The sequence below is a fragment of the Polypterus senegalus genome, chromosome 12, assembly GCF_016835505.1.
Source record: "Polypterus senegalus isolate Bchr_013 chromosome 12, ASM1683550v1, whole genome shotgun sequence".
NCBI lineage: Eukaryota > Metazoa > Chordata > Cladistia > Polypteriformes > Polypteridae > Polypterus > Polypterus senegalus.
The window spans coordinates 35893206-35918509 of NC_053165.1; the positions used below are offsets into that span (position 1 = coordinate 35893206).

Sequence of the window (25304 nt, forward strand, 5' to 3'; positions counted from 1 at the left end):
TGCCATGCATTTTTAGGTACTATAACTGCCAATGCTATGAGTAGTACATCTGTATCTTTTTGTTCTTACTAATGAACCATAAGCCTGACCCCCAAAAACAAAGATAGATGAAAACAATTAAATGTGTGCAAAAAAATTTATAATTTCTTGGCCCACAGCATCTTGTTTTAATTTGTTTTTCAATACAAAAACGTTTCTGGAGTTATAATTTTGTTTGGAATTTTAAATACACCATACCATACCATTTTCTAAGTCCATTTAATCTTAAGCAAAATAATAGGGGGACAAAATATATTAAACTAATATTTTTTCTGTGTTAATAGTTTACACTTTACAGTCATACATATTTCATGGCATACGTACTGTATGTAAGCAGTAAGTTGACTAAACACACAACAGTCAGCACTGAATGCTGTAGTCTTATTTGAGCAGCTTTTACACATAACAGTAACCAGGTTTCCATCCAAGGAGTTTTTGCGAAAAAATATTTAGCGCTTCAAATTTTAGCTGATGAAAATGCTAATTATCGATAAAATGTTGTACATGTCGACATAATATTTTTCCGTTTAACTTTACCGCATAAATTCCATATCGATACTTCAGATGTCGCAAAAACTACATTGGAAACACTTTTTGTCAGAAAAAAAGGGCTTTAACGCAAATAAATGTGTCACATGATACATTTTCATCACGTGCAATCAAAACGAGAATAGCGGAGCGGTTCGCATGGTCTGATGAAGAGACTCGTTATTTCTCGTGATGAGCCAATGCAGTAGTGGATAGGCTGGGTCTCCTGCTACTAAAAGGGTTACCTGAACTCCCTCCACATCAACTGTAGCCTGGGGGTGTCTCTCAGGATGTCTAAATAATACAAAAACCGCAAAAGTAATTTACTGTGCCAGTCAAAATATTTAATAAACCGTGTGTTTCATTATCTAAACATTTTATTCTTATTATTAAATGGCAGATGTTTTAGCATATATGAGAAATTCTATCATTAATATTAACTTTAGTTTTTTTTTTTTTTGATTAAACGTCGTTATTTTTTATTAATTCAAATTTCAGTTTTAATTAAAAACCTTAAGGGAAGCAGGTTACAGTACTAATTCAGTTGTTATCGCACTGAGAAGGGATGTTGAAAGGTAGGCTCACCTGTACAGATCTGATGCTGCAAACACAGCTGCATCATGGGCACTTCCAGGAGTGGCAACGCAAATGTCTTGTTTCATGCACCTGTCATCAACAAGGGCCTGGAGAACAATAGATGGCCACCCTTTGCGATTAATGTAATCGTGGTAGCCTTCCGTCGGGGGAAGAATAGGCACATGCATGCCATCCAGTGCACTGTAAATCTGTGGCACAAGATGCACCAAGGAATTGCGATATGCAATTTCATTGGCCTCCACTACAGTCGGAAGTCTGATATAACGCCACATTAATTTTTCTTTAATAGCGTTGCACACAGCATATACACATCGATGGACGGTAGTTTTACTAACCCCGAAAGTTTCTCCAACTACTCTATACTCGGCGCAGGTTGCCAGCTTGTAAAGGGCGATGGCAATCCGCTTTTGGGTTGGAACCGGTGGTCGGTGACAGGACTGATGAATCCACACAACATCTCAAACATCGGCCGTGTCATTCTAAAATATTGCAGCCAGAGATTTTCTGTGAAGTGTCTCCCCACCACCTCCTTCCAGAAGGTCTTATTCCGTCGTCTCTCCCATACCCGCACTGGGGTACTTTCTTCGAGCTCTAGGGCTATCAGACAAGCAACTGCTTCATTCTGCTGTCGTCTTCGGATATTATGTACAATTCCAATTATTTGTGAAACTGAAATAACAGTAAGCTGGCAAATAAAAAAAAAACTGTCTAAATAATCTCTCAATTTCTTTGTTTAGTGGAGGGGGTGTAACGTGGAAAACAAAAGGTAGATAATTTGCGACATATACAAAATTATGTATGGAAACAGCTCAAGGGCAGATTTTTTTTCGCGATACAACAAAACTTATGCGACAGTTCGTTTTGGAGGGGATGACGTCATCACGCACACCATTTTATCGATAAAAAGCCAGTTGGATGGAAACAGGCTGGAGACAGCAAATTTCGCACCTTTTTTTACGTATATTCTGCTTGTCGATAACAAAACGTCGCAAAAAACTGGATGGAAACTTGGCTACAGTAACTATTATTGTATTAGCAATGCCGATGCACATACTAAATTAAATACAGACGCAATGGTTTGATAACAAACCATTGTCCCTAAATGGTGAATACATTCAAGTTACATGTGAAACTGACACAGTCTATGCACTAATCACTTGAAGTTTTGTAAAAAACATTATGATGACATGCTAGAAATCATGCACTGTAAACTTTTTAAGTCTTAGATTTTTGTAAGCATCAAGAACATTGTGCATTTGCATGTAGTTACTAAATTTACACTTAGAGGTACAGATTTTGTGGGATGTCATGTGCATGCATAATATATAAAAAATATCACTGAGGAAATGAAGAAAGACTTGTTATGCAACAGAGCAAAGAAACACTGAAGCAGAAGGAAGTGGCAAAAACTATTTCAGGGCGGATGTCGACTTTTGTAAACAGGAGGGCTTGACGGTGGTAATCAACTGTAAATGGTAACAAAACCCGCCATTATATTTTAGTTGGACTCTCTTTGCTAGAAGGAAAGTTATCTTCACTGGTTTGACTGATATTCTCTACATACGCGTGAGTAGCATGGCGCAAACAATGGCAAAAATGGCATCGACATCTGACAAGAGATCGAGGCGAAGGCGTAAATTAAAATACTCTGTGGAGGATGTTTTACATATTATCGCTGAATTGGACTCTAACTTGTTGGACTCCAAGTTTAATACAAGTGATCGAAAATGAATGTGAGATACCGGCATCAGCTGATTGCAGTGCTAAACAGGTCTGTGTAGCTGACTCGCCTACAACAACATTCGCACGGGAGGGCCGCCATTTACAATGAAGAGAAATACAAACCAGATTGTGATGCATTGCGACTGCCACTGCCACCCCCGCACCCTGCCTTGTGAAGACAGCCTGTCAACCAGCCTGTTGCACATTCCTGTCGAACTGGTCGCAACAGCACACAGCAACAGATGATTTATGTTGATTTCTGTGTGAAACCATTGCTTTCTGTTTTTTGGAAAAAATATTCAGCCCTTAAAGAGTTAATTTTTATAGTGCATGTGGAGCTGCTCAGAGAACATGGATGAAAGCAATCAATTAGAGATGAATAAAAATAAACAGTAACCTCTACTGATTCTTGTCATTTATTCAAGTCCACAATATGATGAGGTATTTTTGAGTTGATATGAATGCTAGAATTTCTGAACACTTCTGTTCTGCATCCTGTAATATGGCATCGTTTTCTGTGTTTCCACAATCAACCCCTTTTTTTTAATGTCCCCAACTAAATAAACTGGAGTTCTGACAGTTTGTCAGATTTGTCTATGATGTTTGACACATATAATGTGACAGTGTAGGTTAGTTGCATGCTATCAGTTCCTTTCGGTAGCCACTTGAACACACCACCATTGATAACATTACTGAGATTAGCCAGGCAGATGAAGGCACATATGTCCAGACAAGGGGTAGGTGCATAAAGTAATTTTATTGAAATCAATCAAAATAAAATAGTGTACCAAAGTGAAGTCCAATCTTCCATAAATAAATAATCCATTAAAACAAGTGCAATCATGGAGGTTTAAACAAACCCAATGAATTCTCCATACAAACAAGGGTTAAACACAGCAGGATTCTTCTCTTTAAAATTCACAGTCCCTGGTGCGTCCTTTTAAAACGGATGTCTCTCCAGCTTATCCTATTCGTATCTCACATCAAGTAGAGACGTCAAGCAACAGGCACAGACAACCTTCTGATCTGCTTGTGTTTCTGTCACTCATCCAACGTTGATCTGTGGGCTGCCATGGAGCCTTCTCCTTTTGGATTCCCACTGTCATTCCCCGGCCATGTGAGGGAAGTCCGTCCAGAGTAATGTTACTCCTGCCTCCATGCTCAGCTCCCTTGAGTGCCAGCCAGCTCCTCTTCTAGGGCTCACATTCCCATTTACCTGCTTCCTTTCCTCTTGTACCGGCTCTCTCTCACTCCTGCCCATATTTCTATCCTTTAACCTCTATGTCTTTTTCTCTCTCTTTTCATTTTATTTTCTTGTTTCTTTCTCGCCCCCCTTTTGTCCCATGTAGGCATTCTGGTGTCCTGCATCCTTACAGGGATGTGATTATTTATTTAAAAAGTCACCCTTCACCATGGAACACTCATCACAGTACTGAAATACAGGAAATGTCTAGCTGTCTGCAGAACAGAGCCAGCAGTTCAGACTTGGTTGGTAATGTTTAATAATGTCAATAACAATGGAGGGGATTTTTCAAAGTAAAAAGAATATGCAAATACAGAAGACAGAAGCAGTTATTTATACCTGGGTATCAACATTCAATAGTGTTGCTTGCACCATTTATGGGAGGGTGGGGTTGGTGTTAAAAAAAATAGTCAATGCTTTCTTAAAGGCATTTTACAGTTAAAAAACATGGGCATTGCAGTGCCAACATAAAGTAAAAGTCAAGGAAGAACTAGAGAATGAAATGCACACCGATGAAAAAATTAAAAAATTGAAAAAGCAACACCTATTGGTGTGGCAAATTGAGCTTTTATTGATAGCGGCACTGCTGTAAGCCAACCATTTTTTTTTTGTGTTACCAAGCAATCTGTCTTCCACTATCAGCTTTTATTAACACCAACTGTTATTTTGTGGACTATTTCTACCTACAAGCACCACCTCTTAGTTATTGCTTGAATACCTTTATCACTTGTTAACACAGTATCCTTGGACACTCCAACTTCCATCACAAGTACAGAAAAAACACATTCCTCAAGAGGTTTTTTATGTATTGTGTGTGGTATTTTTGTAATATTTCTCAAGTATCATGCACTGTAAGTTATTTATAAAATTTGTTTAGTACCCAGTGTTGCCCAGGAATATTTGTAAACGAGTTAATGCAAGAAATCATATATTTATGTGTTTTTTAAATGTTGACCCTTTTGTCATTACAGGGTGTCCTCAGGTTACAACGTCTTGACATGTGACGTTTCGAGTTTACAACGCACACTTCCATAAAAACTTGAAAAAAATGAGACGTGAGTTTTTTTTGGCTTACGGCATTAGCGTTGTACTTACATGCTACATGGACAAACTAATTTGGTTATGCGCATTGAATGAATGCGCAGTAACGCAGCGTATGAGTGAGGGAGTTTGCAAACTAGTTTGGTTGCATGCGACATAAGTGTTCTGTTTGTGTTGCCTTGTTTGGCGACTTTTTGGTCCTTATCATGGCTCCTAAACAAAATTCAAAGTCTTCAGATGGTAGTGCTTTGAAGAAGAGGAAAGCCATCATGATGGAAGTGAAATTAGACATTGTAAAGAGATCAGAAGAAATAAAGGTAAGGAAGTTTTTTTGCACTTATTTTTTCAGTTACTACAGTACAGTGCACGGTACAGTATATTTATGTCATTTCCCTTTCTATGGATTGGTTGTAATAGCTATCAGTTTATCCCCTCTAATGTTACAATCACTGGAAATTATTAGCATACTCACCATTATCATGTTATAATCTTAAGATATTTCTTGTTCTCTTTCTTCAGAAAAAAATTTTTTTGGTATAAAATTTCCTTTTATCTTTACATCCTTCAAGATTGCAAACATTGCAGTTACACATATCAGAAAATAGCTTGACCTCAAATCATTCCTTAATACTGTTTGAACTGTTTTGGTGTGAGAACATTTTATACTGCACATGGTGTTAAATCGTTTGTGCATATCATTGGAGGCTACACATTCCGCCCAGCTTGTTTGACTACACTTCCCTAGGGGCAAATACCAGGCCATGACTTCATCCATTTCTCTAAGCAGCATTTCAGTGGAATGAATTCTTTGGCCCCAAACCTACCGCTCCCCCCCACGCCCCTCGGTAATTCAAAAGTGCTAACGCAAGTATTTCTCAGGTGTTATCAAAATGAGCACCTTGTGTCCTCTGTATTTCATTGAGTCCTCTGTCAGGCTCAGCAGTGCACTATGCATTTCAGACACACTTCCCTCCATAACTGCAATTACATACCCACTGCGTCATACCAGCTATTCCCCATAACTAATGGTACTAACACTACTGGTATTGTTATTGCATGCGCCACTGGTCCTGTATGGATTTCTAGCTAAAAAGAAAAAAAAACAAACCTCAAACACCCCTCAGGGTAACACATGTTTGGTTTTGCACACCCCCAATTATACCATAATTTTTGGACAAAACATTTTAAGGTCTTAAAGTCATTGCATCAACAGTAATACGCATGTAAAATTTTATGAACTTCAACCCCACCAACCACCCTTCTCAATTAAGTTTTTTTATATGGCATGTAGCCTAGATTTTAAGTTGGTTCTACATTATTATACATGTAATATTTCATTAAGATCGACAGTTTTTTGGTTGCCCTTCACCATTACAATCCCCCCTTCCTCATTACATGTTTGAAATGGCATATAGTCTGTATTTTAAGCTGGGTCAATGGCAACCATGCTTGCAAAAAGTTTGTGAAACCATTGTTTTGTGAGTGGCTAATCAACACACAAGATGTGATCTGAGGTTTGAAATGTGGTCCATAGATTTCAAAATGGCTAAATAATGTCAATCAATGCTGAGTTAATTTAAAAGACAGAGGCGAGTACGATTACATTTGCAAAGATTTTTTAACAATATGTTGCAAGTGTCAATTTCATCACTTCAGTGTTTTTCATAATGTTTTTTTTTTCATTTTTTTTAATTTTGGTGCAGTGCAAAACATTTTTTCTTAACAAGTAAAAATTTCTTATTTTAAGGTAATATATCTAATATTTTGCCCCAAGAGATTAAACATCTCATGTTGCAAAGATACTTGCTAGATTATTTTGCTCAATTCAAGATAACTGGTCTTAAGCTATCTGACTTAGATATAAAAATGTAATTCCAAGACAATTTCGACTTAAAAAAGCACAACTGTGAGAGAAAAGCCTGTTATCAACTACAGTGATGAGCATAGCAAGACATCTATATATATAAAATTCACTAAGGCAAGACACCCATGGAAAGGCAAGTCACCCATGGAAAGCACGCCGGAAGAGGTGTTGATTCACTAAGCTGCCAACAAGTAAGACGCCCATGGCGCATGCAGGAAGGAGCTACGCCCACCAACTCTAAGACCATTGGATACGACAACAACTCGCAGAACCACGCCCACCAACTCGGACGCGACGACACAGGAAAAACGACGTCATCTATGTTCGTCTGTCGTAGAGTCCACATGCACCTCTGAGCCACGTTGACTGTTCATAGAGGCATGTTTCTTGCGTAAGTGAATCGCTATATGCAGCATGTAAAACAGTTTGCGAGGGGTATCCCATGGGATCCTTAAAACTGAGGTTAAAACACAATGAAGGAAGCAGTCTTTAAAAACCAATAAGCCCTGTGCCTTTGTTTCATTACCGTCTCACCTGCTTCACCAATGCAGGCCCTGCAACAGTCGAGACACTCTCTCAGCAGCTGACCTTCTCTGTGCCTGACCGGTTCACACAGAGGCACCACATGACCAGGCAGTGTGTATGCTGCAAGAACGAGGGTGGACGCGGCAGGACTATCTAAGAAGAGGCATTTTTTTCACGGATATAAATCGGCGTATGCGGCGTTTAAAACAGTTTGTTTGTCACGGATGTGAATCGTTGTATGCAGCATGTTAAACAGTTTCCAAGGGGTTTCCCATGGTCTTAGACTTGGTGGCCGGGTCTCTGTCAGTTGCTCTTGTGACCAGGCACATGACCAGGCAGTGTGTATGCTTCGAGTGCAAGGGTGGACGGGACAGGACCATCTAAAAAAAATCATGTCGCGGATTTGAATCGCTGTATGCAGTGTGTAAAACAGTTTGTTTGTCGCAGATGTGAATCGCTATATGCGGTGTGTAGAGCAGTTTGTGAGGGGTTTCCCATGGTCTTACAGTTGGTGGGCGGATCTCTGTTAGTTGCTCTTGCGAGCACATGACCAGGCAGTGTGTGTGCTTCGAGAGCGTGGGTGGATGCAACAGCACCGTCTAAGAAGATTGATATTTGTCGCGGATGTGAATTGCTGTATGCAGAGTGTAAAACGCTGTATTGTATGTTGCCCTATCCAGAGTTACATCTTTTCATTCACCTACAGTCGTATACACAATGAAGTGAGCAGTCTTTAAATAGTGAGTTTTCGGTTACGACGCACAACCGCGTGCACCATAGAAAACTGTTTTACACACTACATACAGCAATTCGCATCCGCAACAAACATGCATCTTCTTAGATGCTCCTGCACTTTGTACACACCCCCCACCCACCTCGCTACTACCGTGGTCGGGTGTCTTGGTTGATTATATATAGAGAGGCAGCCAAAACCGCACAGAGCAATGAAAAGTCTACGTGAGTAGTCTACAAAGACAACGACTCGAGTGACGAGTTGGAGGTGGGCACATGAGCAGGCAGTGCATACTGGACGAGAAATCAGCAGACTAGTATGACGGAGGGAGCGGAGTGGACGTCCTCCTCTCCTCCCATTCCACCCTCCGCGCCTGAGCGCCGCACGGACGATTGTGTGTTGGTTCGTTCCGTGCATTGTTACAATGTTGCTTTTCTTGCTGATTTATTACATTACCGATTTTTCAAATGTTAATTTTCTCCCTGAGCTTAAACATCATTAAAAAACCGGCCTGATTATGCGGCTTATATATGCCGCAGGTTGGCTAGTATATTCTTATTTCAAGAACCAAAACTTTCTAGGTTTGTCTTGTTTTAAGAAATGAGTAAGACACAACCCTGAGACTTAAATTAAACTCTTTTTATTCCAGAAAGGTTTTAGAATACAACCTTGATTTTGTTAACAACTATGACATTTCAGATTAACACTTGCCTAATTCAGTGGCCTTTCTCTGTAACTAGTATGATTTAACAGCTGGATTCCCTGCAAAGGGTAGTACTTTATTATATTCAAATGGTAATATTTTTCTTCAATTCAAAATGGTTTCCACATTTTAAAATAAATGACCCTTGTATAAAAAATGTGTCTGGTGGTTTGATGCAAGAGTTTTTTCACTGTGTCAAATAAATGGCTTAATCCAAACAGTGTTGCTGGAATTTATTAACATAAAAAGAAAAGTTCAAGAATTTAGGAATCTTTAAAAGTTTTATATAGTTCAATGATATCACCATGGTAGTACTTCACAATAATAGATATTTTGTTTTTCAGTCATATAGTCTCACAGGAAATAAAATGAACCAGCTTCATAGCATCAACAAAACGGGTGGACTTATCCACTGTAGGGATTTTAATTTCAAATGACAAAACATCTCTATCAAAGACACAGCATCATGAACTTGAAACTCCAAACAATATAATGTGTAGTGTTGATATGGCTCAAAAATCGTTTTAAACTGAAAGCCACAAACGAGCAGCAAATAAAACAATGCCAAATCATCTTTGGTGTTTAAACAGCAAAAAGCACGAGTGCTGAGCGATTTTAGTCGTTATGTGGTGTAATATACAGGATTGTTCCATTATTTTAGGAAAAAAAAATATTTATGTCAATGACATTGTTGACTATATGAAAATCTAACGGTATAATTATAGTTTCTTTGCAGTGTTCAATTGTTTTGTTTTTTTTTTTTACAAATACGTTTTTTTTTCCTAATATAATATCCAGCCATGTTTTTGACCCCTTGTTTGTCATGTAATGGAACATACCTTTCTTTGAGCATGCGTAAACGCGTTCCTTGTGAAGCGTCCTTAGCTTTCCCGCGCATCAGACGCTGCATTTCAAACGTTCTTACCGTAAGGTTATTAACAACGTTACATAGATAGCTAAAATACTGTTTTGCTTTTCGCAGCTGATAAGTAACACGTTTCCACATATAAACCAATGGATTCACTTGACGAAGTCACACTGGAAATATTAAAAGGTAAGTTTCTAATTGACATTTATTGTTGCTGCAGTGCATTCTGTATTTATGAATCCACAAAGATTCACCTGTCCACGTTGATACCTATAATCATTACGACACAAAACCGAAGTAGTGGGGCAAGCTAGTTTCGTGTAACCATTACATAAAATTTAAAAAATAAATGAAGGTGTTTATGTTATAAATATTTATTTTTTCATTTCCGGGTTTCACCTTTGCAATTTATCCAGCGAACACTGGCCTGAATTATAACTTCCACTGCACACAGTTCTTGCATTTGAACATATTGGTACATTTAGCACTTCTCTTGCCATTTTAGACATTAATGAGTGGTTTGAGGCTGCACATCAACACCAGACTCTCTTTATTGAGCGCCATCATTGTTAGATTTTATATATACAGAGAGTTATGAATAAATGTTAGTTAAATGTCGTTGATTTACTTGTTACAATGATTTATTTAAAAAGTTGTTAAAGACGATCTGATACAGACTTATGCTTGCTTAAAAATAAATTGAAATGTACTGTATCTGTTAAAAATGTGCCAAGTTCTAACTGCATTGCACGTGCCTCATGTTATTACCAGTAGTAAAAGCGAACACAACCCAAGTCGCTTCTATTTGAGATACCTGTAAAGAAAAACTTTAAAATTTAGAGACCAGTATTTTAAAATTAATATCGATTTTGAGGTATCCACAATTGTAAGCTCATTGCTCGCATATAAAAAGATCGCTGCACTTGAAACTTCGATCAATACCATGAGTGCGTCATATAAAAAAATCAAAGGTTTGGGTGCGACTTGTACAGCTTCGCCTATATTCTAGAGCCAGCCCTGAGTGAGACTGTGCTCTTTATTACTTTAATGGCATTGGTGAAGGCACCAGTCTGAGTGAAATGTTAACACCCTGCTAATTTTATACACTCACAAATTAACTTAGTAAGTTGTATGTATCGTGTCCTTGATCAGGCAACAGGGTAAATACACCTCTGTAGGAAATGACTGCTGGTAATTGTGCAGATGACGTCCAAATATGAATGAATTACTGGTCTTCTCTGTTGCAAATGTTACAGAAGATCTTATAGGGACTGTTTCACGTGAAGATCTGAACATTTCCTTTGAAGAAAGCCTCGTGGCCAGCAGTACATCAAGAGGTCAGCATTATTTATTTATTTTTTAAGAAGTATTGTTCAGCAAACAATGTAGTTATTATCACGTTTGCTATGCTCTTTTTGTTGAGATTAAAGGCTCCTGTAGCAAATTTTATGTCAGAAATGTCCATGTCCTGATGATGTTTGAGATCAAGCAGGGGAGAAATATAAATAATAGGGAAAAGGAGGACATTTATTATATGAAAGTGATGACAACATAAATATATATTTAAAGATGTGGAAATCTGAAGAGTAGAAACTTGGGCTTGGTCCTTCTCAATTCAAATTTTCCATAATTCAATAAAAGCAGTTTGAAATGTCACACCTGGGCACAAGACAGCTCATGCATCCATCAAGGCTGTTGCCCCAACATGTTCACCTCACCATATGAATCTTTGTGTAAACACATATTTATGTGTGTTTGTAATTTATACAAAGCCTATATTAATTTTACAAATGTTTTGATAAACTTTATCATGGCACCAGAGAATGATAGCGTGTTATATGTTAATTAGCACACAGAAGTAAGAATTTCACAGTATTACTGTAGCACTTATATAGTTCAATACAACATATTGTGAAAATACTACATATCAATAGATAATTGAGCACATATCGTTTCTGTGTTTTATCAGGAAGTAAAGATGATGACTACTATCTTGTTTTTAGTTACCTAAAAATTTTAACAATGAAATATAAGCGGTGAGATATTTGAGCAATGCTGTCTTTGATTACTAATTTCATTTACGTTAAATAAAAGTAAATATTTCCATTTATGTCAGGCTTCATCAAAGTTCATAATTCATAAACAGTTTATTGATAACTGGTGACTATTTTCAATGTCCTTTTCCTGTATTTTTTTTAACAGGAGCTGCAGTTTTCTTTGCAGTTAGATAACTTACAAGACATCTTCACATCTCCCTCCTCTTCTGAATGCAATACTCTAAAAAATGCCAGTCTTTCACCAATCCCTCAATCCAGTGAGCAAGGATGTTCCAGAAAACTTTTAAGAGAAGCCAGCCCCTCTAAAATCATTCAACTACCAAGCCCCAAATACATACTTCATAGTGAAAGTGAGTTGGAGCAGGTCAGAAAACACTGCAGCGCATAGGGAATGGGTAGCATTGTATTCTTTGAGAGGATCTGCCCTGTAGATTATTTAGAAATACAGTGACCAACATAGTGCCCATACTGAGGACAACAACAAAGGAAGACAAATATACCTCCAAACATGAGGTTTCTTTAATGGCAAAACGTATAGTCAAGTAATATCCAAAGCTATGCGCAGCTGAAGATCAAAATTCATGGGTGAGTGTAAGCAACTAGTTTTTATAGGGGATTTAGACTGAGCTGTTACACCTTGTATTCACTTGCACACTTTTTAAAAGAGTGTAATCTCATTACAGGAATCTGTGTTTAAAGAATTCCTGAAAAGGCTACAGAATATCTGCACACCTCAGAAGCGACAGGGCTGTATGCCTCAAATAAATAAAGAAATGTCTCGGCATCACTACTGACAAGCTTGATGCTGCTGAAGTCGAGAATTCAGGCGAGGCCAATTCCACTGCATCTTCGGGGAATTCTATTCCTTCAGCGACGCTTGTTAACGTGTTACCTTCTAGTCGTACCCAAGAAGAATACAGCAGAGAAAGAATGTGAACCATCTGGTAAGTGCACAATAGAGATGGTCATATCCCATTTTAGTTTAGACTGTTTAGAAAACACAGCTGATTTGATTATTCATTTATATGTTTTTGCAGCTGTTGACACAATAGTTGACAGCCACCACACACAGGCCAGGCACTACAAAACACTACAGGACCTTTACAAGAAGCCAAAGCCAAATAAATTTGCAGTTACCCAGCTCCTTGATCATTAATGTAATGCACAGAGGTCATTTATAGATTATATGGGAGGCTTACCCATGCTTTAAAGAACTCAATCATGTAAGTACATAAAACAGACATTTGACTGAAATATTTTGGAAAATGGTTTCTTAAAACAAAATGTGCTGACTTAGAGTGTGCTTATTTTATATATAATGGATCAAATGCGTTGTATTCTAAGTTGGAATAATCTTAACTACATCACAGAAGTTTAGAGCAGATGGACCAGTTTTTATGGAAAAGCACAGTTTTATGCTGTAATGAAGAAGATCCTTAAGCCTCCACATATGCACGATGAGGGTAAAATTTGTCATGTATATTTTATTCAAACTCATTTTAAAGTTAGTTATGCACTTTACTCAGTGTTCCAGCATGATAGGCCTAAATGAAAGTCAAATTGAAGTTGTTTAAAGTTATATTTTGCAGTTGATGCTCAAAGGGTTGCACTTTTTTTTATATTTTTTTCCATAAAGACCTAGTCTATATTATGGTAAGCCAAACTTTGAGAACTTTTCATGCACAATATTATTACTGCTCTCTTTGCCAGTAACTGTTGATTTGTGAATTCCAGGTTCCCTTTTCTTCATTGTATTAGAAACGTGTACTGTGTTATTCTGAAATCAATTTTTCCCTTTAATTATATTTTTAAAAAGCCATTTATTAGCATTGTAAATAGTTTTGTCTAGCATCTTTTTAAGACAGAACAGACTAATAAACTGACTGACACTATCCTTTATTAGGTATAAATAATGAAGGAATATTTTAAAGAATACTTAAAACTTTAAATATGATCTATGTAAGGTTCATTTCAATTGTTTGTTCATGTTCTCGCATATTAGTAGTTAAAATAATACCAGACATCATATTATTTTTGTTATAAATCATTTGCAATTTAAAGCTTGCTGTATGTTGTTTTCATTAAAAGGAGAATGTTTGAGTTATACTAGAATATAGTGCAAAAGATATTTAAAAAGATTGTTTTTTTTTTTTTCTTTAGTGAAACATGCCATCGCCATGTTTAGAGCTCTGCCATCCATGTTTCCTTCACTTTCTCTACCACCAAAAAAGCTGGGAAACAAAACATGAGGCATTAGTTCATGACCTTAAGGTAAAACTTTGCATTTTTACATTGTTTAAAGGAAAAATAGACAATGTTATTCTATCCATTTGTGACTGGCAGCAATTTTCAGGGTTGTTTTTAATGTTAGCTACAGGAACGACATTATACATTAAACGGTTTGATTAAAAGGGCTCAACAGAATATAACAATTTTCAATATTTAGTGATTTCTTTGCTATTTCAATTACAAGCTGTGTATAACTGCTTCTGTTGAAATTAGCACATTAATTCAGTATTATAAATAAGTAAATGTACTGTATAATAAATCTGTATAGGACTACAAAGGATAAAATAAATTCAGCCTATTTTCTTTGTTGGTTTTTGTTTGTCTTGAAGACCTCTGAGAATCCTGATGCCTTTCTATAGCAAAGACTGACCACTATCTAGCGCCGCCCTTACTGTGGACCAAGATACCTGCATGCTAGCTATTGGAAGTGTCCATTTGACAACTTTTCCTCAAGAAATGTTGCAGGAAGTTATCATGTACCTTATGGCATACTATTATGCACTACATCTAACATATCCTAAGTGCATTGCCGCTGTCCTCTCTGCAATTCAAACTGAAATATTACTGTACACAATTTGAAGGGAAAATACAAATATGGTAGAAGAAAAATTGTGTGAGCCAAATGTAGAACAGGAAATGCATGTCTATGATGTACTGTATATAATTACCATAATATTTGAAAATTAATTAGATAAATTGTAAATTGATATTTTGTGGATTTTAACGTTAGGTTGTATTTTCTTTGTCCTGTTTTTTGGCAAAGTTACCACTGTTAAAATTTTGTTTATGTAATTAAGTTTGCTATGCATTTCTGACTGAGGCAGTCCTGAACAGCAATGTACAATAATGATATGGATATAGCATGTGTGTTATATACAAGGTAACCTTCCTGTGTCAGCTAATTTTCATGTGCTTATGTTTTTCTCTGTTTCTGTATTGTTAACACAGCAGTAGTGCTGTTGGATACTGATGTAATACTTAAGTAAAGAGCAATACTAATGATTGTCTTTATTGTAAGTTATTTTATATATTCAGGAAGCCAACATACTGTATATCAGGAAATTATATCTTAATTATGTGTCTTGAATGTAGGAATGAATTCCTAATTCAAACCTCTGCTAAAATATTTGGTTTCAATTTGAAATGAAGACCATCCTAAACTTTTAACCTTATTCTTTTGTAGGTGGACTGAAATTTGTTGTATATATCATGCAAATATAGCTTAGTATGTGTTGAAATTAACTAATTTCATGATTTTTTTAAAAATCCAAGTCAATATATCTCACCCAATTGGAATATAATTTTGCTTATTTCAAGCATTTATTTCTTAATAATCATATATTTTTTCTTATTCTGTGATTTTTGTAAAATAATTTTCCTTTTTTAAGATATATGCTCTGAGATTAAATATTGGACCACCTATTTCAAGATGAGCTAACTTTTTTCAAGTAACAAGACTTTCTTTCTCCACTGTTATTAAGAATTTTCCACTTATTAAAGTGATTTATTCTCTTGTTCCTTTGCCTTCATATTTCAGTGTCCTAAAATTAAGAATGCAAAACAACTGAATTAAAAATTATTTTCTAATATTCAGTGTATTTCCACTGTAGAAAGTCTAATCTCAAGTAATTTGTTCTAAAAAACAGCATTTTCTACTTATTTCAAACCTTTCAACACCTTATCAGAGCTTTCTTATTTCTAAACTGGAACTAACTTATTTTAAGATGTCTTGGCAAGTAAAATTATCTTGTTGTATAGACAAATAATTTCACTAATATTAAGTCATTTTCTCCTGAAATTCAGTGTTTATATCTTATTTCTAGTTTTTTTGCAGTGTGGCATTCAGATTAGCATTTAGAGATAGTGCTTTCATTTTCTCATAAAATTCATGCAAACTTCATTTATTACAATATTTCTTGTACTGATATTTCAGATCCCCTTTCATGATTTCATTTTCCATTGCTTCCATGATTGCATTGCTATTGTACTTTCATCAAAGTTTTAGGTGATCACACCCTTCTAAGGGAAGCATTTTTTCGGTATGGTTTCTTTTCAGTGATAATCTTCTCCTTCTCAAATATTCTCACAAGTCTTTCAGAAACAGGCAAAGAAGTTTGGTGAGAAGAGTAAATAGAGTGGGAGTGAAACTACTTTCATTATTGAGAAGCTGATTCATTATTTGGGTTATGGGTAACTATAAAAAAACCTTCATTAGACCCTTGTGGAGATTACAAAACCATAGCAATTTCCAAGTTTCTGACAGGCTGTAAAATGTGTAATAATCTTAAAGTGAATTAGGCTTAATGTGGTATAATCTTCTAAATAAATACTGCTAAATTAACAAGCCTTTGTTAGTTTTTTTATATAAAATTATGTTTACATAATATTAAATGAAGTAAAGAATCATGAACCTTGGCAATCTTATTCTTCAGGAAGTTAAAAAAATAGCAACATTAAGCTTTCACATACATGAATTCAGGAAATAAAAGTATACAAGATCAATTGTCCAAGTATAAAATGAAGTCATACTGCCATGCTATGTCCCCACCCAGTTACAAAACAAAGGAAACAAGTCAGTTTGTTTACTTCTCACAATTGAATGCACACAAAGAAGGTCTTGCTGCAGTTATGTCAGGTCAGTTGTCACTTCTGAAATGCTGAACTATGCAGATAAAACTAATTTGTCAGAGGATTGCAATTTTTTTTTGTGGCACACCCAGCATTCTGGCTTGATGAAAGGCAATTTTAGTTGTTTACACTCGGACTTAAACACTAGCAGTGTGCATTAAATAGTCCTCATTAACACTATAAAACCAAGACTCGTTGAACTTAATGTTATCCAAAACTATCTGTACCAGTACCTTGGAATGACGGAGAATTTTTGTTTTCTCTCACTGTTGGAAAATATGCCTGGAAAATATTTTTACACATTTAACCATATGCATTAATGAATTTGAATTCATTATATAATCATGTTTTGCTGGCCTTTTCAAAAAGCAAATTTAAGCATATTCTTTTACAATGTGATTTACTAAATCTTATGTAGCCTATATAAATTAGCAAGCTGAAAACACAACTACTTCTAAAGAATATTCAAATATTAAACTTATAAGTTTGTAATAACTGCATAAACTATTTAAATTATTAGTAAATTGTAATTATGTATTATACTGATATGACTGTTAAGACACCACACTCACTTTTAACTGAGTGGCTTACTGAGAAGGTACTCATTCCTAGTGCATCCCCCATATTATGGTAAAAAGAACTGTTAGCAAGGCATGCTAGAGTAACCAGAGTTTACACTTGTCAGGGTGTACTGTCATCTTGGACCTTAAATATCCTTTTTTAAATAATACTTTAATCTTTCCTTTACTTACTCTTCAAATACATTTACAGTACTTCCATGTCTTTTATTTGCTTTTGTGGCAGATCTTTGTCTCTTTTAAAAATATTTCAGTCTCTTTTAACCAAGGTGTTTGTTAAAACAGAAATTTGTGCTGGTACTATGATAACTGTATAGATTCAACCATCCGAAAGCGTTTAACCTCCTTATGAGGGGATAAGAACATACAATGATTCTCACACAACTGTATGCAACACATTTTTCACCGGTGAAAGATTTGAGGAATTTGCTGGACTGCATCCAAGATTGTTTCCTGTCTTGAACCCAACGCAACAAGAGTAGGGACCAGTTCCATGTAGCTCTGTGTTGTTGGACTAAAATGTTTCATGAAGTGATATATATCCAGATATGTGCTACCATTTTTAAGCCCTTTTTATCCTGACCAGTGACACAGTGGACTGGACCTATCCTAGCAACATAGGGTGCAAGGCAGGAAATATCCCTGGACAGAGTGCCAGTTCATCACAGGGTGAAAACCCACACACACTTTATCCTGCATGTCTTTGGAGGATACTGGAACACCTGGAAGAAAACCATGTAGGTATGGGGAGGATATAGCAATATTTAAGGACAAAAACACTCCCTACCAAAAAAAAAAAAAAAATCCCAAAATCTCAAAAACACTTTGATTTAATTGAAACCTTGTGATACTAAAGAAAATTAGCCAACCCTTGTTTCTTTATTTGCTAAAATAAAATTATTGCAAATGGGCAATTCTTGGGCATCTTGTTCTTTATCTGTCATAGCACAGAGCAATGGGGTTGCCTCTTTATGCAAATGAACACCACTACCAGAGGCAAAGTGAAAGGAAGAAAGTTTGGATAAGTTTAAAGAAGACATGCTTAGCAAGTTGCATTATTGGTTACACTGAATACACCCTATTCTGTTAACTTCTTTTTCTTAATGATACTTTATGAAATATATGCAACTTTGAATGGAGGGTTATCCCTCTGCATTATCCCAAATGTATTTGTCCAGCACACTTTTATGCGTATACTTCAAACAACGGGGGACAGAGAGGGATGGGCCCTTGGTAGTGGAAATACATGCAATATTGCAGAGTACTAGGGTTTCCCCTTGAAAGTCAGATTATTATGTGCCACTACAGTCTGGTTTGCAAAGCAAAACCAAGGAAATGATGGTACGGTGTTTTGGCCCACTGACGGCATGCCTTTGTAAGTTTAAACATTTGTGAGGCTCAGTAAAGGGGCCCCCTTTGGACAGAACATGTAGGAGGTGTTATTGTAGTTCTTTTCACCCGTTCTTCTCTATACACTGCTTAAAACATTCACTTTATTCCAAAGGCCAGATAAAGGTATAGCCTGTAAATGTCAATGCTGTGTGCAATAAATTAAAATAAACCATGATTCAGTGTACATTGCTTTTGAACTAAATCCTCTAAAACATTGCAACAGTACAAGATTATAGATCAATATCGCATTCAAATTTGAATGAAATTACCATTTTAAAATGTGATACAGAGTAAAATTCTTATTTTTCCTACTAATTACCTTTACCAGTTCATTGTAAAATTGTGTTTTCTAGTGACCATCAACAAAAGCCAAAGTCAGTCAGTGCGAAAAACAGGAAATGATCTATGGCATAAACATTTAACACATGGGCAACTGTATGTAGCATATTCAAGAGCAAGAAGCTGTGTGAACACAGTGAATATTTGTATGAACACTAAAAGAGTCAACACCATAAGACATAAACTAAAAATGTTTCACAATGTGTCCCTGAATGAAGGGAGGCTCAAATTCAAAAGTACCAGTCAGTATCTGGTGTGGCCACCAGCTGCTTGAAGTACTGCAGTGCATCTCCTCCTCATGGACTGGACCAGATTTGTCAGTTCTTGCTGTGAGATGTTACCCCACTCTTCCACCAAGGCACCTGCAAGTTCCTGGACATTTCTGGGGGGAATGGCCCTAGCCCTCACCCTGCGATCCAACAGGTCCCAGACGTGCTCAATGGGATTGAGATCCGGGCTCTTCCACTGCGAGGATGATCAGCTGTCCTTCCTGTCTCCCTGTCTTAGGCGTCTCACAGTACGGACATGGCAATTTATTGCCCTAGCCACATCAGCAGTCCTCATGCCTCCCTGCAGCATGCCTAATGCACGTTCACACAGATGAGCAGGGACCCTGGGCATCTTTCTTTGGGTGTTTTTCACAGTCGGTAGACAAGTCTCTTTAGTGTCCTGCGTTTTTAGAACTGTGACCTTAAATGCCTACTTTCTGTAAGCTGTTAAGGTCTTAGCGACCATTCCACAGGTGCATGTTAATTAATTGATTATGGTTAATTGAACATGCATGGAAAACATTGTTTAAACCCTTTACAATAAAGATCTGTAAAGTTATTTGGATTTTTAAAACATTATTGTTGAAATACACAGTCCTGGAAAAGGAACGTTTCTTTTTTTATATATATATATATATATATATATATATATATATATATATATATATATATATATATATATATATATATATATACATACTAGGGGGTTTTCCCCCTTGCTTGCTTTGCTCGTCAGCCCTCCCAGCCTGTGCTACAAGCAAGCCAATTCACATCTCTGCCACTTGCGTTTTGAAGGGGGCTGAACACACCCCAAGGAGAAGTATTCACTTCTCCAAAACCCCCTCTTAAATGGTGATACAATAGGAAACAAATACAGTTTTTTTTACCTCCTCTTTGCTCAATCAGCTGCTGGCTTGCTGCTGCTGCCATGCAGCGTGATCTGCATCTTGCGTGGTGCTTCAAACATTTAAAAGCCTGTACAGAAGCTGTCCTACTCTTTGTCTTTTATTTCCAGCCCCGGGCGTGGTTAAATCTCTTGGCTCAAAGTCTCGTCTCACGAGATACGAGTTCTTTATACTTTTTAGTTTATAATTTAAAAACAGAATGAGAATCTGAAAATATAACAACATCACATTAAAGTCAGATAAATTCTGAAAAGAATGATACCAAACATATATATTTAGGTTTTAAAATAAACTCGATTTAAAGTTTAAAAACGTCACATAAAATCGTTGCACAAAATCGTTACACTTTTAGGCTTAGGATTTTATATTATAGAGTATACTGTATATATACACATATATATACATACATATATATACACATATATATATATATATATTTATATATATAAATACATATACATACATACATATATATATACTATGGACTTGAACCCGGACTCACACAGACGGACATCATAAGTTCACCACACACCCTTTATTCACAATTATTTACAATTAATAAAGTCAGTGCACTTCCCAGTGCCTCCAGCACTGTTCCCCCAAATGTCCAGGCCTCACAGTCCTTGTGCTTCTTTCTTGGCCGCCTTCCGTCCTCTCTCTAGCTCCGTGCTCTTCCACCCGACTTGCGCCATCGACTGAAGGGAGGCAGCCCCTTAAATAGGAACCCGGATGGGCTCCAGCTGCGCACCCGGAAGCCGTCTGGCTGTCCCATGCCGTCTTCCCTCCAGCACTTCCTGGTGTGGCGGAAGTGCTGGGCTCCAGGGATATTCAGGCACTGGGGCGCTGCCTGGCGGTGGCAATGGGTCCCTACAGGGCTGGGCTTCTAAGCCCTTTACCCGTGGCCTCCAACATAACCAGGGCGGACGCCCCCTTGTGGTCTGGAGGAAGCACAAGCCCTCCTCCGGTCCTCCTGGGCGTCCTGGCCGGGGTCCAGCCCCGGCCAGATACCACAATACATTCACATATATATACATATACATACACACACATATATATATATATATATATATATATATATATATATATATATATAGAGAGAGAGAGAGAGAGAGAGTGAGTTAGTTCTTTTTTATTACCATCATCTTAAAAAAATTCACAATATGAAAGCAAATGAAACTGAAACGCTTATATTTATTTTGTCATACCTCTTTATTCTGCTTTCCAGCACGTGATTGCTGTTGGAGAAGATGAAGATGCAGCTGGTCTTGTTGCTTCTTATAAAACTCCTGAAGTTGCTGCTGCAAGAAAATAGCCACAAGATTATCTCACAAAATGAAACTTTTGACATGCAGTAAATGCAACTTTACTCTCACACTTGACCATTTTTTCATTTTCACCATTAGAAGCATACACCATCAAAAGTTACATCACAAAGCAAACAAGCTGAAAGTCATAAAATGTAATATATATATGTAAATGTTACATTTTACACATTCAAAGTTGCATAATATAATAGTAATGTATTTGTACATAAGCAGTGGAGAAAGGTGCAATACTCCAGTGGACTTTGGTGGCAAGTGAAAAGACCAGATTTGCCTGTACCTGCTGTATCATGAGTGTCTGCTGTTGCTGAAGTAAGACTTGAAGCTGCTGAGGGGTCAGCACTTGCTGTTGCAGAATTTGCTGCATTTGTTGAGGAGTTATTACTTGGGGTGTCATCATAGCCAGTAGTACTGAGACCTGCAATATAAAGAGATGCTTAATGCTCCATAGATTAAGAAACCTTGAAACCTAATGAAATATATTTACAGTTAAAATCCAAGTAAGCTCCTGTACATTTTAGGAGCTTCCACATTTTTTTTTAAATTCATTTCCCTGAAAGAGCAGGACCTCTTACATTTTTGTCATTTAATTAGAAAATTATGAAAGCACTGATTAAACTATTTTTGAAAAATTGATATAGCATATTTTGTTAGTCATTTTACATGCACATTTTATACACAATGCCAAAATTTTAAGATTCAAAATACAGTATTTCTGATAAGGATAATTTTCTTCTTTTATACTTATTTTTCACCATAACTACTGTCTACTGATTGAGTGGCATTAGGATAGTAACAATGAACATAACCAACTGCTCATCCTTCCCCTAATTGCCTACCTTTCATTCTACAGACAGCTACAATACAGATGCTGCCAACTTTTCACATTATGTAAAGCACTATTATATGTCCTTTTCTGTGACATGTAAGTGACAAACAGTTATAGTGATGAACCAGATAGCATTTCACATTTGCAGCTGTTAACATGGCTCAGTGTACAGACATCCAGTACCTGATATCTAAAAGGATGGTGTCTTCTTCTGATAACAAAGATATCATTAAAATGACAGTACGTATTTTAGCCAAGGTCAAACAAATTGCAGCTACATTTATATTATTGAAACCTATTTGAATTTGAAATGCAATATATCTGTAATTAAGATGACTATGTATAGTAATAACAAGAACTATAATAAATGCTGACTATTCAAATACTTTATTAAGAAAATATATTCAGGTTTAAGTTAAATCAGTATAATCAGTATAATTGCCAATTAAAAACAAGAAGCACTGAACTGTCAGTCTTAAATTACTGTAATGTGATGGCATCACTGTCTGAAATGTATTCACTTCTTGATCATATTTTCTAAATTATACTTTTTCCTATATCACAGCAATGCTGTGTTCGATATTAAATTTTATCACTTAACTGGCCTCATTTACATGATGCGGCAGGGCTTGGAATGAAAATCCAGCATTAATTCTATCTGGCATTATGTCTTAATATGAAGTCCATCTTGCCTTTTTCACATGGTTTGTCCTGTCATTTGCATAGACGACTCTCATTCCTAATTTCACACTCATTATGCGCTGATGTCCTGATTTCTCAGCTTCACTAATTTTGATGAACTAAAATGTTTTCTGAAGGTCAACTATGCAGTAAATCTGCCACTGATAACTATACACTGTACAGGAAAATATACAGAAGAATTTAAAAGCAAAGTTTACATTATATACTTAGTTCAGCAAATTGCCTCAAGCATTGTTCTAAACTGCATACCTAAAGGAATTAATATATCGAAACATAATTCAGTATATTTTCATTACTCATCTCGACAACCACTATTAAAAGTAGAACTAATATCTTATTTATTTTTCTTATAATTCACAATAAACTGATGGTGCATGTAAAATATGTACTTTTTAATCTATGCTTTCAAATATTTCTAACAGTGGCTCCACATGACATTCTATGCACTGCTTTTTTTCTTCAGCTGTCTGAGTAGAAATGATATACTTCAGTTACATTGCCCCCTTATGTTGTAACTAATACTAGGCATCAAAGATTATGCAGCCCCAGCAATAGGCTATTATTGCAAGCACTTTATTGGCTATTACTACCGAGGTCATTAGCAGCATGAGTGATTGTATTGTTTTTAACCTATTGATCACTGTAACTACTACCACTTAATCCTCTGTTAAATGACTGGAAATCCTCTGGAATGGAACTTGGGGAGCAATTTGTATCTAAAAGTAAGCAATAATTTTACTAAATCATGGAATAGAATCTGTTAAATTGAAAACAGTGTATTACTGGATGACTGAAAATATATAAATACAGGAAGAACTGTACATTGTTATAAAAAGGTAAAGGGGCTACACATACTTTAAATCATCTCAGTCTTTTCTGAGGAAACATATACATATGTTGTTTTAATTCAAATTACAGTGTACCACACAATACAAATGTATTTATGGCATTGCAAAGAAATCTGTCAGGTGCAATTTAAGGTTAAGGCTACAAGGAAAAATAAACAGTATGTGTATATTTTGAATTTCAGACTTTTCAGACAATTAAAAAGTATACATAATGAAGCTTTCATTAACTTCAGAAATATTCCTGCCTTTTATTGAAGGAATTGAATGAAAAAGAAAAAGGATTAGCAATTTGTAAAAGAATGTAACAAAGAGGTTCACAGTAAGATAAGAATAATAATTTTGATGTAACAGAGTAAAGTAAGCTAGTGTAATGGGTATAGTAGGGGTGTGTACTACAACCACAGAGGTCACATTTGCTTTTTATACCATTGAAATGCTGAATGGACAGAAATTTTAAAGATGTATGCATTCAACATCCACAAAATTGTTTTTCTTTAATAAAAATAAATTTGTTTCTAATTCATCAAAACTTTCTCATGTGTTTTAAAATGCCTACCTCTTATTATGTTGACAAATAATAAAATGAACTAACCCTACAAATAAAAAGTAATGCTCTCACAACCACTAATATTTTTAAAATATTTTTTGGCTGTTCGTTTTAATCTTAAAGTAAAAATATTCATAAGATACTGAAATCAGGAAGTATATGATAATTGGATTATAAAAATCATACCCTGTTCATGTTTTTTGCATAACATCACATTTTCATGCAATATGAGACGTAAAGAAAAAAATTACATACATTCTTTAGTATGTCATATGCTTAAAGCCTTCTTTAATTCTGACCATGTTGTAGCCTTAACATTATTAAAGAAAAGACATTTTTGCACATTGAAATATTTTCTACTTATAGGTGGTGGAACCATTTACTGCATTGATGATTGATTAATAAAAAATAAAGGCAGTGTATGAGGTATCACAAATATTACAATATCATTGCACAAGCATTTAATCTGAAGCCTTTTAAAGTCAGTCATTTTCTAACCTGCTTAGCCCTGAACAGGGTCATGAAAGGAAACTGTTGACACAGAGAGAGCATGCAAATTCCTCCATGTGCTCTGGTTTCCTCACACTGTCCAATGACATGCAGGTTTGGTAAATTGGAGATGCTAATTTGGCTCTAGTGTGTGTGTGTGTGTGTAAGTTTTTCTTACAATGGCCTGGCACCCTGTCCAGGGTTTGTTCCTGCATTGCGCTTTGTGATATTTGGGAAATGTTTCTGA

General features: G+C 36.1%; 1 protein-coding gene across 1 annotated transcript in view; it reads right to left on the reverse strand.

Annotated features, from left to right (window-relative positions):
• LOC120540226 (forkhead box protein P1-like) overlaps positions 1-25304 on the reverse strand; it is a 526994-nt gene that overhangs the window by 496561 nt on the left and 5129 nt on the right. Inside the window, exons 3-4 of the mRNA XM_039770790.1 lie at positions 21923-22060; positions 21526-21615 (exon numbers count right to left, since the gene is read on the reverse strand). Of these exons, the coding sequence (XP_039626724.1) occupies positions 21526-21615; positions 21923-22060 (228 nt within the window). The remainder of the gene's footprint in view (positions 1-21525; positions 21616-21922; positions 22061-25304) is intronic.